This window comes from Falco punctatus, assembly GCF_963210335.1.
Source record: "Falco punctatus genome assembly, chromosome: 5".
Classification (NCBI taxonomy): Eukaryota; Metazoa; Chordata; class Aves; order Falconiformes; family Falconidae; genus Falco; species Falco punctatus.
Genome location: NC_137584.1, coordinates 51,907,681 through 51,925,422, shown reverse-complemented (window position 1 = coordinate 51,925,422; position 17,742 = coordinate 51,907,681). Strand labels below are relative to the sequence as shown.

The following is a 17,742-nucleotide window of genomic DNA, read 5'->3' as shown; positions in this document are numbered from 1 at the left end:
CACACAGAAATTGCCTGTTGCTGTATTAAACAGCAGCAGCAGCAGCAGCATAGATCTACTGAAGACATGGGCTTCCCGGGGCAGGAGTGGGAAAGTAAATTAAGTAAATTTCTACCTGTATTTATCATTTGCTCTATATGATATTCAATGCATTCAGCCTTACCAAGTGGAAGGACAAGATCATTCATTAAGTCAATGTTACTGAAGGATTTGGGGTTTCTTCCTATGTTTTTCTGATGTGTTTTTTCCTTTCTTTCCCCAGCCATTTTCCTGTATTCCACGCAACATTCAGCTCTCACCTGTTGATGCTTTCTCCCCTCTCAGGTGCTACCGTCACTGGCATTGAAACTGTTACTTTTGGGGATTTTGTGTGGGGTGGGAAGGTTTTAGGTGAGAGAGTGACAGTTCAAATTTAGAGTCTCTCTCAAACGCTCAAGGGCATTAAAAAACGCAGACTGTCTGAAGGTAATACTGTGCTGGTTAAAAGCACTTTAAAAAGTTCTGAGAGTTTCTTTTTCACCACAAGCAATGGCAAGCCTTAATTCTTATTCCACCTAAATGAAAGCTTAACTTCTGCAGAAGCGCTAATATCCCCTGGAAGCCGTATAGCCTGATGTGGCCTGCAGGCCAGTCTCTTGACTGGTAAAGAGGCTGAGGAGGGTCTCCTGCCCTTTGCACTGACCAGAAAAGGGCCATCAGCACCGCTGTGCAAATTGTAGCTGCTCTGCTCTGTGAGGCCCTGCCTGCACAAGAAAATCTAGAGACAAGCATTCCTAGTCCCAGAGTACACGGGGACGCAGACTGCGGTGGATGCCATGGACTGCCACTTCAGTGCCAGATCCGTATCAGTGAGAGCATAACTTTTGGATTCTAGCACAGAGCTCCCACTAAGAACTTGGAGGAGTTCTTCACAGCTTTCCTGCTGAACAGTTTTTCATGTCTTTTTGGAAAGATACAAGTCTTTCAAATTATATTCTACCTGGGCAGAACCAGTTCCTGTAATACTACTATTTCAGTCGATTATATTGGAAATAAAATTGATCCATTCTGTTTACATATGTACCGTAATATAGTTATGCCATTACATAATTATATGATATACTTATAACATGATCATATAAAGTAACAAGCAGGCATGTAAGCTATACAATGAAAGTATAGTGTGCATGAAGAATTTAGAAATGCCGATAATGTAAAATGTGATAATTACAATTTAGAAAGAGCCTTCGTAAAGGTCACAAGACACAGAAGCATGGTGATGTGTGAGCAGTGGTCTAGAAGTCAGAAGCTTGCTGAGTCTGGCACTGTTTCCCTGCTGTGGGCAGCTACAACTGGACCCGTGTTGGGAGAGTTCTACGAGCTCCCAATGCAATGTGACCTGTTGGGAATCATTTCTCTCTTGCTTAGTACTGTGTCAGTTAAAAAAAAAAAAGAGGGAAATAATAACATATTTGCATTTATTTGCATATACAAAGCAGGTGCTCCACACTGCATCAATTTTCTACAGAGTTCCTAGCTCCAAATCAATCTCAAAAGGGCTGGGAGGTTATGATTTGCCTTCTAATAAGATTTTATGGCCTGAAGGGTTTGTCATATACCTAAGGTTTGCCAGTGTTCTTTCTTCTACAGCTCAAAGAGTCTGGCTACTGATGGCAGTTAATAATGCAGCCAAATTAACTGACATAGAAAATCCCATTAGGCAACAGACTTAACTATTTTAAGCAAATAATTTAATTCTTGATCTACATCAGTAAGAATATAATTTCTGAATTTCAGCAAGGAAACTAAGAATCTGGAGGAATTCCCCACGGTTCACTACTGAACAGTTTTTGATTTATTCTTGGAAAGATTCAAGTCTTTTGAAACTTTAAGAGCAAGCAAAATCAATTATCAGGGTTTCAATTTTCTCCAGGCAATTTCCACTGCTTCAGCTTGCCCAAGAGATAGACTCTCCATAAATACATTATGCTATGTGCTATTTGAAGAATTTGGCAAAGTGGAGAATAGCTTCACTTGAAAAATCACACATAAGGTAAAGGAATCCCTCAGGTAAGGCATGCAGTCTCACCTGAATGCATCTCTGCAGTTTGGAAACAACTCTTCTCTAATAAATACAGGTAATTTATTGGGAAGAAAAAGAGCAGTATTAGCTGTTTCCACTTGTTCTGGTACTGCAGTGAAGTCACTGCTGATTTACACCCTTATAAGTTAACATAAAATCTAGCATGAAACTTCAAAAAGGTACTGAATCCTGAAATGGTCTATTTTTAATATAATTTAATTTTAAAATGATGCTCCTCTAGCTAGAAATGATCTTCTGTCAACAGACTGTGGAAACAGAGTTGGGCCAAGTCAGCCGTCAGCCCTGGACATTTTGTGAACCTGCCAGGGGAAATCTCTGGGCCCAGTTCAGACGTGATCATGCTGTAAATCACACATCGAGTGTAATTTGGAAGTCTTTTAAACGGCAATGGTACATTGGCCAAGGGTGAGTTTCAGAGAAAAAATTATCTATTCCTGTAAGATAATATAAACTGATTTGCTTTGTATAAGGTAGCTTTTTGCCTTTCCCTCCCTTTTCTATCCCCTTCCATTTGCCAGTAATGTTCATTTGCATCCGTTTCATTATCAATATGCAACATTATTTTTTTTTTCAGATGGCTGCTAGAACTGGCTTGTAAAAATTAGAAATGGAAAAGACTCATTAGAGGCTGGGTCCTGCAGCTGCTCTGTGTGTGGAACTGCCATTGATTTCCCCAGCAGCACCTGCTGGTGAGCAGCATGGAGAATAAAGCCAATTAGAAATTGAAGGCTAGCTCTCTCAGCTGTACGGGCTGTACATGGGCGGTAAAGCATCTCGTAATTGGAGGCAAAGATCTTTCTCTGGAAAGGACAAGGTCCAAATTCTGCTGACAATTATAAGTAAGCTGAGGGGCACAGGGAGCTGAGCAACACTGAGGTTATGACTTACCTGTCTTAAGACTACAGGAGGGAAGAATAGGGACTGACACAATGGGAATGACACAGATTGAGATAATGCTTAAACAATGCTTGGAAATGAGGGGAACGTTTGTGGTGAAAGATAAAAACCTGCAGAAAGAAGGGGGAAAATAACAAAGACAGTGGTGGTGAAATAAATCCTGATGAGCATCTTGTTTTATAGGATAATGACAGGGTGGCTGATGAACTGTTCGTTCAGAAGGAACCATGCAGTGATCTGCAGAGCTGGCAGCACTACTAAATGTAGTAGTGCTACATGTCTGAAACTGCTGCTGATGTAAACACCACTGACCTATTTTAAAACATGCATGGAAGGAGAATCACTACATGGGAAAGGCACAAGGATGCAAAAGGTATATTGGCATTAACAGATAGAAACTGTGAAACAGTGTTAATTGAATCTTTTTATAAGGATTTTCTAGCTGTCTAGATAGAGTCACCTTATTAAACATAACAACATTTGGGGGATCAAATGAGTAAAACAGAAAATAAAAAACAAAGGGATAAAAGGATGAATAAAGAAAAGATCAGATGAGAGTGACTTTCATATTTTACCAAGCTGAAAGACAAATATGAGAGGTGGCACCAATGTCACCAGTTTGTTAGAATATAGCAAATCTTCATTTTGCATACATAAAATACCTATGCAAGTCATATTTATTGTGAAAGGCAAACTGGTCTCTGGTTTACATCCTGGACTTGAATAGGAGTATACAGACAGATATATGCATAATGTTTAGTTTTAGATATCTTGAGATGTGTCTCCAAAAGTCTACTACTACTACTACAACAGCAAATTTAAAGAGTGTTTTTCCTCTATTTTCAAGACCCTCAGAGTTGTTATGTAATTTAGAGACTCCCCAAACTAGTTGGAGTATGGGGAATTGCTAAACCAGGGGAAAATCAACCACTTAGCCACCACCCTTGGAATCACAGAGAACAATTCTAGTTCACTCGAATACTCTGAAATCATCATCAGCCAATCTGTAATACTGTCTGTGTTTCTATAGCATTGCAAGCATTGTAACAACACATCAGTTGTTACTCTTTACCTTATTAATTTATATTTTTTTTGGCTCTTAGCTCTTTTCTGAGCCCAGAATGTATTTTACTACAAATCATGGTTATCTGGGGTTAAAATATTTAAATCAAAGTTTTAGAATTAAAGATGTAGGAAAAAAGTTCTGTGCAGTGATTTGCAGTTGTGTGGTAGCTTGCATGCAAGGAGCTAATATAATCTATTAAGCAAGTTCAACATCAAGCAGCAATGAACTGCAACAAGCACATTGTACTCATTATTTGAAAGGGTAAACTGAGACACAAAGCATTACATGTTAATACACAATAAATAATGACTTGCCCAAGGTCATGCAGATGGGAACAAGATGTGCTCAGTTCTTTCCTACTTTAATTGCGCTGTGCTTGCTTTATATATGAGGGCCGGAGCTGCATGCTTAGAGCGAAGGGGAGGTCCACCTCACAAAAATGTTCAGTGTCTTTATGTGCTTTATGTGCCTTTGCTTTCTGCAAAGTGTTTGCATTCGTTGTGAAATTCATAGGACCTGTCTAGTCACCTTGAATAAAGATGGTCTAAAAACCACACTGCTTTGCACAAAGGAGGGCTAAGTTAGGTAATCATAGGACTGGAGTGCCAAAATTTTAGCCAATATAATCTTCCCTATACAATGGAATTGTACTTCACATGACCATGGAAAATCAAAATTCTGAATTTCATTACATTCATGAGACATCTGTGAGATCACTGAGCCTTTTTAGGAGTTGTGAGTACCACAGCCCACACAGAACAACGCAAATACAATCCCAGGGCTGTCATATTGTTGTTCTAATGACTAATAAATATTACTTTTTCTCTGTTTTTTTCCTCATCACCTGGTCTCCCACCTGCCTTTCCTGTCTTATAAGACAGCCAGTGGGTAAGTCCCCCAGAGACACCTTTCTGTTGCATGCGTGTACTCTCCTGGCACAGCGGGCTCCTGCTCTCTGGTTGTACCTCCAAGCTTTAGTGTTAGATTCTGTGCCGTAGTCCTTTCTCACTAGGAGGTTAGCCAGCAGAGCAGGCAGGAAGGATAGTCACTATTTGTAAGATTGTGGACTGTTTCAGCAGCCAGAAAATGGCGGGGGGAGGGGGGGAAGATCTGCCTTTAGTCCTATTCTTTCTCACTTGATAGTCACAGAAAGGAAAAGCTACTGGAGGGCAGTAAGTCCCCCTGAAACCTCCTATGTGCCAGACAAGAGCAAACAAAGAGAAGTTACGGTTCCTTAAGTCTGGCTTGCTCTGGCTTCTCTTTTATGTCACCAACTAATGTTGACTAGCTGAGTCCTTGTAAAGCCTTATCAATTTCAAAGTCCTGTTCTGTCATCCTGTTCCTTCCTTGACTGTCAGGTGTCAAGGATACCCACAGGTCATCAATTTTTCCATGTATCCTTCATCAAATGTGGAAGAAGAGAGAAATGCAGCATTTCAGCAGGATCATCCATCTCAGGTAACAAACACTGTGGAATCATGAACCTGGTAACTGCTGGCACAAGCAGGTGTAAGCTGGCAACTTCCCTTTCTAAAGGAAAGTATGAAAGTCCCCCGATAACAATGGATGCTTTACTGGCAACCTCAATTGGTTGGGATATTAAGTACTATATATGTCTATTTTGTCACTGTTTTAGCAGAACAACCAGAAAAATACAAGTGCCTATACCCCTAAGACATGACATACACGACAGCGAAACTCGCGTATACTTAAGCTTCCTTAAAAAGTAACATGCAATTTCCTCACAATGAAAGAGGATGGCAAAAGCCGCTGACCAAAAGCAGTTTGGGAGAAGGAAAATGTTAGTCAATCAGATCTGCATCTACCTTCCTTTCCTTTTCCATAGTTAGACGCCACCTACTACCAGGGTGATAAAAAAAAAACCCAAAACTAAGAAAGAAGACATTTCCAAGTTGTATCACCTTATGCTGTGGAAAAAAAGAAATAGAAGGTCCCACTAAATCATTATTAGAGTGATTTTAACAGTAATAAAAACCAATAAGGTAATATCAGAGGAAAATACAGATCAGAAAGTACTCTAATCAGTTCCAGACACAAATGTCACTTCAGGAACATACTCAAATATGTGATATTATTTTTGAATTAATAAGGACTTCAGATGGGCTCTTGGTCATCACAGTGATTGTGAATCCTGACTTAATCCAATCTGAAATTATCATCGTAAAACAAGGTCTTGGAGTTACAGAGAACAGTTCATGTCTGCACCTACATGCTGTGCTCATGCAGTGTTTGAACTTGGCTAAGCAGGGACTCGAGCAACACCACTCCAGACTCTCAAGAAGGATTTGCAAGACCTGAAACTGATCTATTCCATTATGGTGCACCCTGGCCAAGAAATATATAGTCCTCCAAAAATGAAGAATCTGTTCAGAGCACTTTTAGACCCACTGACACTGGTGGAGTGACTTAGGGGAAACTGAAATAACTGCATTAGACTTAGAATATGCAATACAGTTTTGGTATAAAGTACTGCCTGTATTCCAAAAGGGATCCCAAGGGTATGACTATACTGGGTAAGCTATCAGTCAGGCCTTGATTTTTGACTTGGACACTACTGGCCAAGCAGTTACCTAGGTCAGAACTAGACCTAGAGTATCACTGATCTAGATTTTCATGGTGAAGCTTATCTGGGAAAATCACAGGTGAATAATAATCTTAATTCCTGTTAATCTTCACAATTCATAAATCAAGATCACTGCCTTCTGAAAGCTAACCATAAAAAAACCCAGAAAACCAAAAAAACAAACCACCAACCAACCAAAACATAACAAAATGGAGAAAGGACCTCCTGAACTTGGCTTTCATACCAGTCTTTTCTTGTTTTGCCTTAACTTCAAAGTTATGAAGATACCATTCAGATCAAAGCTGTTATGTACAGAAAGAGCTAGAGAGCTCTGAAGGTGAGGCAAAGCAGCAAAGTATTCTCCCTCTCTTCCTTAGGTCAAAAGATTAACAGAGAGTTCAGCTTTGGAATTTAGAAGTGCTCTGCTTCACTGGTTTCTGTGGAGCCAACCTCCTCTTTTAAAAACAGCCCTTAAAACAGAGCCTGGGGGAAAAAAACACAGTCCTTTAATAGAGGACTTCATTGCTTGCGATATTTACGTGGAAAATGAACCGTGTCAAAAAGTATCCCAGACTAGAATGTCTGGACTAGCAGAACCAGAGTAGAGTCCCTGTGCCTACTAACCTGATGCTTGTGATGGCACTGTGGAATTGCCGAGATGTAATTCTTGCATTAGGTAAAGGCTCTACTCCATAAGCATCCATCACTGTTCACTCCGACTACATTCATTCAGTTAAAACGTATACGATAAATCAAATCAAAGGGCTGTTCTTTTGAAGAATGTAGTCGATAAGAAAGGCAGGGCTTCAGCTACACCTAGTGGACGAGCCCCGAGTGCTGCAGCTTTTCTGCAGCCACGCCGCCAGCCTGGGTTTAGCTGTCACGTCAAATTACTCCTGCTCTGCTCCAATACATAAACTGTGAATTGAAACTAAGCACCTCCAATTAAGCATCAACAATTTAACCAACTCCTTTCGAAAAGCTGTGTGATTATCTGTGCGTTGCTGTCTTTCATGTAAAGCGTTTGATTAGAAGGTCAGGCAGGAGGAGCTCATCTCTCCTGGCACAGATGAGGAGCGAGAGCTAAGGGAGAGAAAAAGCAGCCCCAGGACGGGACAGAAAGCTGCCCGGCAGCAGGGCCCTCTCTGTGAAGCCGGGGATGGGGTGAGACACCCGTCAGAGGTTGCTCTTGTCCTTATAGGGCAAAGTCACACACAAGGTGACTTGTGACAGACCAGCTGTCGCGCTCCCCTACCATCCTAGGGCACGGCTGCAGTAACCCACCGCAAGGGCTGACCACGCATCCCGACACAAACACACTGCTGCCTCGAACGCTTTCGGTAACTTCTCCTTGCCCTGATTCAGCAGAAGTGAGGACACCAGAAAGCATGGGGTCGGTCGTGTTTCCTGGCCCTTGAAAGAGAATCCCACCGGACGAGGCTGAGATACGGGATCACAGGGGATTTAAAAAGAGAGAAGGTGGGTTTTAGAAGCAGCAGTGAGCACAGGCTTGAAGTGCATGTTTTGGCTGCAACGGTTTCCAGTGTGGTGGCTGATTGGGAATGGGACTGCTCCCTACTCATCTTCCAGGAGCAAGGACATGGATCCTGTGTCTGTTCCCAAGAGCAGAGCAGCTGGCACACGGGACTGCAGGCTTCATCGGCTCTGTCCGACGGCAGCTTTGCTTACTAACATCCACCAGAGCAAATTCAGATTTATGTTGTAAATAATGGTCTGTGAAGAAAGTTAACCACCTCACGCTTTCTCAGATTCTCTACTTCTGTGTACAACGTGGTGCCCTGTCAAACATGACAAGCAAAACCAAGCTGTCCCCATCACTCCACCGACAGGCACCTGTTTTAGCTTGTGGGTTAGGGCTGACTGGTTTTCAGACCTATCCCCTAAAACTTTTTCTGTGATGATCATAACTGATTTTTTTCTGTCTGCTACTTAGAAGGGCTTTATATTTATCTCCATGCTTATTTTGAACCTTGCCCTTCATCTCCTTGTCAGATCACACACTAGCCTTAGTGCAGCCTGCTGATAAGCAACCCAAAACATAACTATACAACCCTTAAAATCCTATGAGCAACCTAAAATCTAACTATTTAGCTTCCATACAAAGCAGATGTGCACAGGGGCTTGGCGTCATTTCCTGTCACTGGAAAATCCCAGGAATCCACTCCTGCCTTCAAATACATACTTCATACAAAGTTGATGGAGAACATATGACTGCACCAGGTTTGTAGGCAGATACAATATCAATTATTTGTCATACTTATTATATTACATATTAATTATTATATTACAATATAATTGTAAATACCAAATTATTTGGAAGAAAACAGAAAAGATTTTTAGTAACAAGCCTTTAAATACTTATCCCAGCAGAGAAAGAGAGAGTGATACCTGACATTCTCTGTTACTTCTTTTTGAATAGCAGCGGAGATGGAATTTCATACACTTTCAGAAACTTCATCCTCTCCTGCGCAGTGCACTGGTGTTGGCAAAGCAGGCTGCAACTCTCTGCTCACAGTGCAATTGTTAGGAGGCTCTTGATCAAAACTGAACATACGTAGATGCACCTTCAGCATCTTACTGAGATGAGCATCTGCTAAATATTTTCTTTTGAACTTAAGAAATGCTGTGTACTCACACTATTAACTTCAGCCATGGTTTTAGGAGCTTGAGAATTCCAAAAACTTCTTCTGTTTTACTTTATTGATGATAAAATAGAGAATACATTGCCAAATGAACACGCCAATAGACAGACATAACAAAATGGCCTGGTGAAAGAAAAAGGTGAGAAATGTGGTCAGCATTTTACAAAGCCTGATAAGCTGGAAAATCTTTTGCTTATTTTTAATATGGCAAATATGTCTTTCAAAATCTGTTTCAGGCCTGTGATCAAATTGCCCCTCTGTAATTTTTTAAGAGGAAGGGCACAGCAGATGGAGAGGGACTGCAATACCTGATCCATCTCTATTAAAAACCTGGTGTTGCAAATTTCTTTCTAAAGTCAGACAAAGAGAATAACAGAGAACCTACCATAACAGCAGTTCATCTGTTCAGTCATTTGATGTATCTTATTATTCTTGCAGTTATTGAGACTCAGCTTTATCTTGTGAGTGAGCACAATAGTGGCACCATATTGAAATGTGTAAATATATTTTCAGAAACTATGTAAAACACCTCCTCTGTACTGACAAAATGATGCACTTAGAATACATGAAACCCTGAGAAAATGCTGCTGCCTTAGGTTCCGAATTCCTTTGATTCCTCATCTTAGTTTTATTGCACATGCAATGTTATCTGACAAATATGTTTGCCTGGGTATTTAAAAAATACTTTGCCTTATCATTTAAACAGCTCACGTCAATGTTACTTAGTCCTTGTTCACGCTACTACCCCTGTGAGTGATGATATGGAAATAGAGCAGGTTAAGGTCGGTGTGTGCAGCCCAGATCCCTAACATTGGCATTTCTTATTCCTGTCTGCGATAGCCCTACAGCGAGTACTTTGGAGGAAATGAAGGCCTCAGAAAGGATGGCTGTACGGTCAGGGACAAGGACTGCTTTTTCTGACGTCATTTCTCTCCCCTCCATGCCCAAACCCACACCAATTTTGCTGAGGTTTCTGACACGAGAGGGTGTCAGTCCCTTGGGTACCAGCTCACGAATTAAGCCTTTCTGTGGCACACAGCTGGGAGGGAGCAGGGGCAGGAGGGACAGGATGGCTCCTATAAGCAAGACGTTGATTGCAGAAGTTCCCTGTGCCCTGAAGACGTATCGCTGTGTGGCTCCACTGACACTCGCCATAGCCCTCGGCCAAACACCAGCCATCGGCGCTTCGCATCCAGCCGAGTGTGGAAAACACCTCCGGGGGGGAGGGGGGGGGGGGGAGGGGGCGGAGAGAGAGAAAGTAAAAAAAGAAACAAACAAAACAAATGAAAGGAACTCTGCAAATCCAGATGTTGGAATTTTCCAATCCCCCTAGCAAGACAAGATAAGCAGGGGATAATCCTCGTTTATGTAACTTTTTTTTTTTTTTTTAATAAAACCTGAGAGCAACAGGCATGTTTTCACAAGGTTTGTTTGCTTGTGCTCCAAGCCCAGGCCGAGACACTCGGGGAGGCCTCGCACGCCCTCGGGCCGCCGTGCCGCGCCGTGCCGCCTGCGGGCACCGCTGCCCCCCGCGCCGCGGGCAGGGCTCTGACGGGCACCGGCGCCGCACCGGCTGCCTTCGCTGCAGGCCGTGCCCTTCCTCTCCCTCCCGCACGCCTCGGTGCGGGTCCCTCGCCCCGCACAGCCCAGCGCCGCAGCGCGGACGAAGCTCCCCGGCCCGGGGGAGCGGCTGCCGGCCCCCCCGCGTTCCCCGCACCCGGCGGCGGCTGCGCGGAGCCCGGCGGCGGCGCCCGCGGGAGGGCGGTGGCAGGGAGGGCGGCCGCCCACATGGGGGCGCCGTGGCGCCGCCGGCCGCCCCGCGCAGGTGGCTGCGGCAGCCGCGCCGGGCCGGGCCCCCCGCAGCGCCCCGGCCCTGGCCTGCAGCGGCGGAGCCCGGGCGGCGGGGGAGAGCCGTCCCGCTGCGGCTGCCCGCCCCAGCGCCCACCCGTGAATTCCTTATTCCCGGGAAATAAGGCAGCGGATTGCGTTAATCGGCACCTAATTTTCCGGCGAGCGTGCCATGCGTGGCGGGGCGGCTTGGCGCTGATCTGTTCCTGGCCGTGGCTGGCGGGAGCGGGGCCCTGTCCCTGTGGGACGCCCTTGAACCAGCCCCAGTGCAGAGGTCAGGTCTCCTGTACTGAACGCAACCAAACGGGAGCAAGACGGCAACGTCCTCTGTGAGGCTCTGGCAGTAGCTGGAAAACTGGGTCACTGTGCATTTTTCACTGATCGCTGGGTTCAAATAATGAATTACTTCGGCATATTTCTAAGCGGTGCGGAGCTGGAGTGGGCCCACTTGAAGGCCTGTGACTGCTCCAGCCACGGGAGCTGGTGGGAGCAGTGTCACGGGGCTCATGTCGGGAAGATGGGCGTCAGGCCCCGGTATCGCTTGGTGGATGATGCTGTGAATAAGAAACTAGGTGGTTGTGCCATCCACCGGGACCTGACTCTTCATTAGGAATTAAGGGAGAAGGTAGGCAGTGTGATTGTTTTGCAGATTTCCCTGGGGCCTGCTTTTAAGAAATGGTAAAACTCCTTGGCGCTGCCTTGCCCAAAGCCAGCGCTTTCAGTAGCTGCTGCTGTTCAGAGGCAGCAGCTCTCAGGAGTTTTACAAGGAGTTGTATGCAAATAGGCTCTACCAGCATGCCCGTGAAACTGCCTATTCTTGGAAAAGCTTATATAGGATTTAATGTTGACACACTCAAGCAGTGATGTCTCAACTGTGAAGAATCTGTTGTTTAACCAACTTTATGAAGCAAAAGTGCTTATCGTTAAAGCGAGAGCAGTCCCTTTTAGGAGAGCGTGGAGGCTTTAAACATCTATGTGATTTGGTATACATATAATTTGATAGTCTGTTTTATAAGAAGTTGATTAGAATCAGAAAAAATCACCCTCCCAAACTCCAGCAGAAGAGGCCAATGCAATGTGTGGAGATCAAACAGCCTTGAAATGGAAAAGGGATTTATATGGTGGCAAGTTGGGCAATGGCTTTTAAAACTACAGCTGTATTCTTCAAAACACTCTTTCATGTTATTGGTGAGTTGATAAGTTATGATTCATTGCCATTTGATGTTAAATTTACTGTCAGAAAACATTAGCGATCACTGGCTGAAACCAGAAGGCTGGTTTTTTTGAATTCTTGGGTGCTGAGAGTTGTCCAAGAAAGGGCTGTTACCGCCTGCAGAGAGTGTTTTGTTGTCAAGTTTTCCCCAAAGTGTACACTTCCTTCTTTCTACTTTTGCCAATACTTTAATACAATCTTTTTTAATCTTTTTTTTTTTTTACATTCATAAAACATATCAGCTGCTTCATGTTGTAAGGCAAAGAAGGCCAAGTATCACTTTTCTCACCAGCTGGGACAATTTTAGCAATAGTAATCAGTTTAATTTGCCAGCTTGATTCAAAACACCGCTATTTACACTCCCATTGTGTGGTGATTCCTTCCCCGTTTATGTGCCTAGGATTAAAATTTAACTACATCCACTATGCTGTTTTTCAGAAGACGTGGCTGAAAAAGTAAGCAAACAGCAAGCACGGCGGTATTGCTCCTGTATCGAACTTGGGAAGCATGGCTAAACAGGATTACATGTATTATTAGGCTCCTGATCCCACAGTCGTCACTGAAGTAGTAACTCGTGCGGGAGCTTTGCCAAAGGCCAAGTGGGGCAGAAGGCTGCAACAGTTGGCACTAAAGGAGCAAGCTGTTGACTACCTGGTAATAATGGGCATTTTTCTCCCCAATATTTAAAGCAGACCTGTATGAATTTGTCTCGGCTTTAGTTGGTGGCAATTTCTGGGAGAGAGGGGTCAGACATGTCCCACAGTGGAATATTTTAAGGCTATATGCCCCTTCTCCCAAGTCACTGGATATAAACCACAATCGGTTCTGGTGTGATGAAAGATCTGGGCTGATGCAGCAGTCTCCTGTGTTAACCCTGCGAGGCGAGATGGACAGAATGAGACCCACCACCCTCCCTTCCCAAGTTACAAATACTTGGGTGTTAAGCACTTGGCCATCTTACATAGCTCTTCCAGGTGAGATAATAAACATACAAAAGAAAAGTCTACTATATAAATGAAAGCAGATTTATAAAATTACAAGTTTAATAGATAAATATAATAAATACTTTATGCATCATAACTCTGGACAACTACATTTAAAGCAAGTATGTTGGCAAGTCACAAAAAAGTTGCGCCTTGGCAACTTTATTTTTCATAAAACCACACTGACAGGCATATTACAATGTTACGTATGAGGCTTTATGCTGTAAGTATGTTCAAATCCCGCTCACCTACCGAGTTCACCATGACATATATATGGGCGTAGTGTACTTTCTATTTTGGAATGTCTTTTTGCACACCAACACGGTTGTACAGATAAGATGTTCTACTTACCAGGGGCAGTGGGGAAGAGTTTTGAAGAAAAATACTGGTAAATGACTTCTAGAAAAACTAAAGCATTTCTTAACTTTTTATTGACATTGGCAAATTAAAATAGAATAAATTAACAATATTTTCTCAAAAAAATGTTTTGTACAAAAATACTGTCAAAATTTCCTGAAAAGCTTTCAACACAGTAGTATCTTTTCATGTACTGAATAAACTATATTAGCACAGTGTCAAAACGCTGAAGACAGAAACAAAATTAAAAAAAAAAAACAAATAAAAACCTGTGAAATGTTTGCCACTAGTCAACATTCCATCCACACCATATTATTGTCTGTACATATGGGGGAGGGGGAATGGGTAGCAGACTTTTTTTAAGTAACAGTATTACTTTTCCTGATCTGGAAAGGTTTGGCCCACATCTGTTAAGCTTCCAGTTTAGCATATTGGAAAAAAAAAAAATCATTAGTCTGCACTGCAATGCATAGTTAAAAATTAAGCAAGATGGCAGCATTTGTGCAGTAGTATCTGCCCTTCAAAGTTCATGCAACCAACTAATGCAAATTTTTTTCCCTCTTCACTCAGAATTTGAATGCAGTTCCAAGTCATTGGAAATCATCGTTTACAAAATCCACAAGATCAAGCAGTTTGCCAAGATTAATATCTAAATTCAGCACTGTGGGAATTATGGGCACGTTACTGCGAGGAAATTAAACGAGCGAGGAGAGGAGGGGGGGCGACCAAAATAAAAAGGCAGAGTTCGCTAGAAATTATTACTATGGGAGGGGACGTGAATGTCAAAGCTACAAAAAAAGTGGCAGCGATTTAAGAAAGAAAAAAAAAAAAGAATTTATACAAGCGCATAGTTGACTCTGCTTTCCAGATTCTCACCTTTTCAAGCCCTGAAAAGTGAGACACCGTGTCTAGGGGAATGTTTTCATTCGCACCGATAGAAAGTCCTTTGTTTGTTTTAAATGAATCAGCAGCTCACCCTGCTGGGCTGCTGTTTGCAAACGAAGTCTGTCATGAAGTCAAACTCGTTCTGTCCCAACCACAGCTCGGGAAGCTCCTTGATGCGATCCAGCCCCATTTCGATGACTAAGGACATGAGGACCTCCTCGTCGATGAAGTCAGTGTCTATGACATTGGGCGGCAGCATTGCCGCGGGGACGTGGGGGACGGCGGGCGGCAAGCCGCTGCCGCCGCTGCCGCTGTGCTTGGGGTTGCAGTCCCTGAAATGCTGCTGGCTGCTGCCGTTCAGCTGGTGGCTGCCGGGGTGCAAGTCCGGCATGTAGTGGCTGTGGGGGTAGGGGTGGTGGCTGAAGTACTGGTTGTTCAGCTTCTGGAGCTGCATGCTGGCGCTCAGCTGCCCTCCCGGGCTGGCGACGGGGGGGGGCATGAACTGGGAGCCGCTGAAGCGGGCGGGGGGCGGCATGCTGCCGGCCGGGTGCCCTCCGCTCACGCTCCCCGGCCCCATGGCGTGCCTCACCCCGCTGCTCGCGTTCATATTCCCAGCTCCGTAATGTATATGGTCGCCCATCAGGGCGCTGAAGGCGTGCTGCTGCGGCGGCTGCTGCTGCTGGTGGTGGTGATGGGGAGTGGGAAACTGCCCCATGCCCATCCGATGTGCAGGGTGGTGGTGAAGCCCGCCGGATCCGTCGGGGAATCGTCCGTGGTTCATGGCCATCATGTGGTCTGCCATTGCCCACCTGGAAAGTTAGCGTGTGAATACATTAAGGAAAAAAAAATACACCCTCGGACATCTAGCCGCCCTCTCCCGGCCCGGCTGCATCTGCCTGGCCCTGGGAGAAATTGCTTCGCTGGTCTCGCCGTCCTCCTTCTCGGGAGCCCGGAGAAGGAAAAAAAAAAAAAAAAGAAAATCTCCTACCGCGGCTCCAACGTGGAGTACAAAGGGGAAAATAAATGGGGCGCCTGCGGTACGAAAATCCCGGTCCCCTCCGCTACTCCGGCGAGCAGCACGCCTTCCCGCTCCAACTCGTGCATACCCACCGGCGGGAAGTGTTGCATACGGCAACGGCCGCCTCCGCCCCGCACGCTCCGAAGGCGCCCGAGCCCCCCGGCTCCGCCAGGGAAGGCAGCGGGTTTCCACGGCGCTCCCGCTAACTTGCGGGGAACAAGCAAAGAACTGGCAAGTCCCACCTAGCCGCTGACAGCAACTTTTGGAATCGAGTCCTAATTATGTCGGTAAAAACGCAGTAATGCCCAGAGAAGGAGGTAAAGCCAGGCAGCTGAGAAAGACCTTTCCTCGCGTGTTTAAACAGTCACATTTTTCCTGTTGCACACAAAAGGGACACCCGGCACCAGCAACGAGAACCGCCCCACTCACCTCCCGGCTTCTTTCTTCTTTTGCTTCAAAGGCGGTGGTGAAATCAAGTCAGCAAAAGTCACCCAGCATAGAGAGGGCTTCCCCGGCTCTCTCGGCGCTTACGTGACGGCGCTGTGGTGGCTGCCGCAGCCCCGGAGCCGGTCCTCACTCCTCGGCGCGGCTCATCGGCACTTGCCAACAATGAGCTGTGTTTCTTACACGGCTTTGGCCACGGCTAATATAGGATTTCAGAAGGGAGGAGCAAAACCCTTACAGGCAACCAGAACTAAAACCTGGAGCACGCGGGGGGGGGGGGGGGGGGAGGGGGGGAAGGAGGGAAAAAAAAAAAACACCCGACACCCAGCGCGCGCGCACAGGGACGCGCGCGGACGGGCACGGGGCACAGGCGCAGCGCGGCCCGCGGGAAGGGGCCGGGCGGCGGGGGGCGCCCTGCTGGGGCCGCACGTGCGTCCGCGGGTCCCTCGCGGGACCGGAACAAAGCGGGGCGGCGCGGCGGGGAGCAGCGCCCCGCGCCCCCCGGTCGGCTCCGCGTGCGGGCGTCGCCGGGCTCGCTCGCGCCCCGCCCGCGCGTGTCGCCGCCGCGCAGCGGCCGCGGACACGCGTGGGGCCGGGCGCTCCGGGGGCGCTGCCCGGGCAGGGCGAGGGCCGCCCCTCCGGCGCCGCAGGTGCCCGGCCCCGCCGGCTTCGAGGCCACCGGCCCCGCGTGGGCGCCCCCCGGGGCCGGCCCCTCTCCTGCGGGCTAGATCCGACATCCACCTTTTCCCACAGACGCGGGCGCTGCGTGCCGGAGATGGGGCGGTGGGGGGTGCCGCGCACTCTTCCCCCCCCCCCCCCATCCCTCATGTTTGCCCCACAGCCACCCGGGGTGTGCAGGGCGAGCGCCCACCCACTCCTGCCCTTGGCCGCTTTGGTGGGGTTTATTGGCATTATTTACGATTGTTTTTCTTGGAATGGCAAAGAAAAACAGAGCACGCGGAGCGCGGGTGGCTACATGCTTTGCAAAGACATGGCCCTGGCGCTCCACGGCGTCCGTGCAGGGCGGCGTCCGTGCAGGGCAGCGCCCTGCCTCGGAGCACCACCCCGGCAGCGCCAGGCGTGTGCAGCCCCCCACCCCCCAAGACCAGCGCTCCTGCCTCTTGCTCCAGATCCACCAGCCCCTCGCTGAAGGGTGGCTGAAGTAGCATGATGGTGGCCTGTTTTCGGTAGTGCCTTCTGGCTTCCTGCTCGCCCTCTCCACTTCCCTCCTTGCAGCTGCCCATGGGCACGCTGAGGGGGTTGCGGTAGGGAGGATGCCCTCCGCGGACACAAGGAGTTGTGTGCTCCTCTTTTGAGGTCAAAGCGGCTATTGTGTAGGCCGAGATTGGGTTTCTGCTCCTCCACACACCACAAGGACACAGTAGTGCAGGAGGTCCTCCCTGGGGTGGTGCAGGCGAGGGCAAATGGGATGCTTCAAGATGCTGTCCATATGGCAGCCCCTTTCCCCCCTTTTGGGTGGTCTATGCCCTTACCTGGCTGCAGTGAACTATGGAGGTGAAACTAAAAGGAGGGTTAGCTTCACCTCGACTCCCCCTAGGATGGAGGCAGAGCTGGGTTCCCGGGCACAGCGAGGTGTGGCAGATGAGAGAAGGGCAATTCCCTGCGTGGCTGGTGCAATCCTTAGCAAAGCCATGTGGGCAGGCAGTGGTGGGTGGGCACATACAAGACACCAGAAAAATG

General features: G+C 46.6%; 1 protein-coding gene and 1 long non-coding RNA gene across 2 annotated transcripts; one reads left to right on the top strand and one right to left on the bottom strand.

The window, feature by feature from the left end:
* The first annotated feature begins 5,140 nt into the window (after positions 1 to 5,140).
* On the top strand, positions 5,141 to 14,528 carry LOC308064896. The gene is made up of 2 exons (XR_013928588.1): positions 5,141 to 8,109; positions 12,793 to 14,528. It is a non-coding gene; the product is annotated as an uncharacterized lncRNA (long non-coding RNA).
* CITED2 (Cbp/p300 interacting transactivator with Glu/Asp rich carboxy-terminal domain 2) lies at positions 13,752 to 16,214 on the bottom strand. The gene is made up of 2 exons (XM_080390089.1): positions 16,027 to 16,214; positions 13,752 to 15,388 (listed from the first exon to the last, which is right to left on the bottom strand). The coding sequence occupies exon 2, from the start codon at positions 15,379 to 15,381 to the stop codon at positions 14,659 to 14,661; it is 723 nt and encodes a 240-aa protein (XP_080246215.1). The 5' UTR covers positions 15,382 to 15,388; positions 16,027 to 16,214; the 3' UTR covers positions 13,752 to 14,658.
* Positions 16,215 to 17,742: the final 1,528 nt, after the last annotated feature.

Coding starts and splice junctions, on each gene's coding strand:
- CITED2 (XM_080390089.1), bottom strand. CDS start 15,381: ATGGCAGACCACATGATGGCCATGAACCACGGACGATTCCCCGACGGA.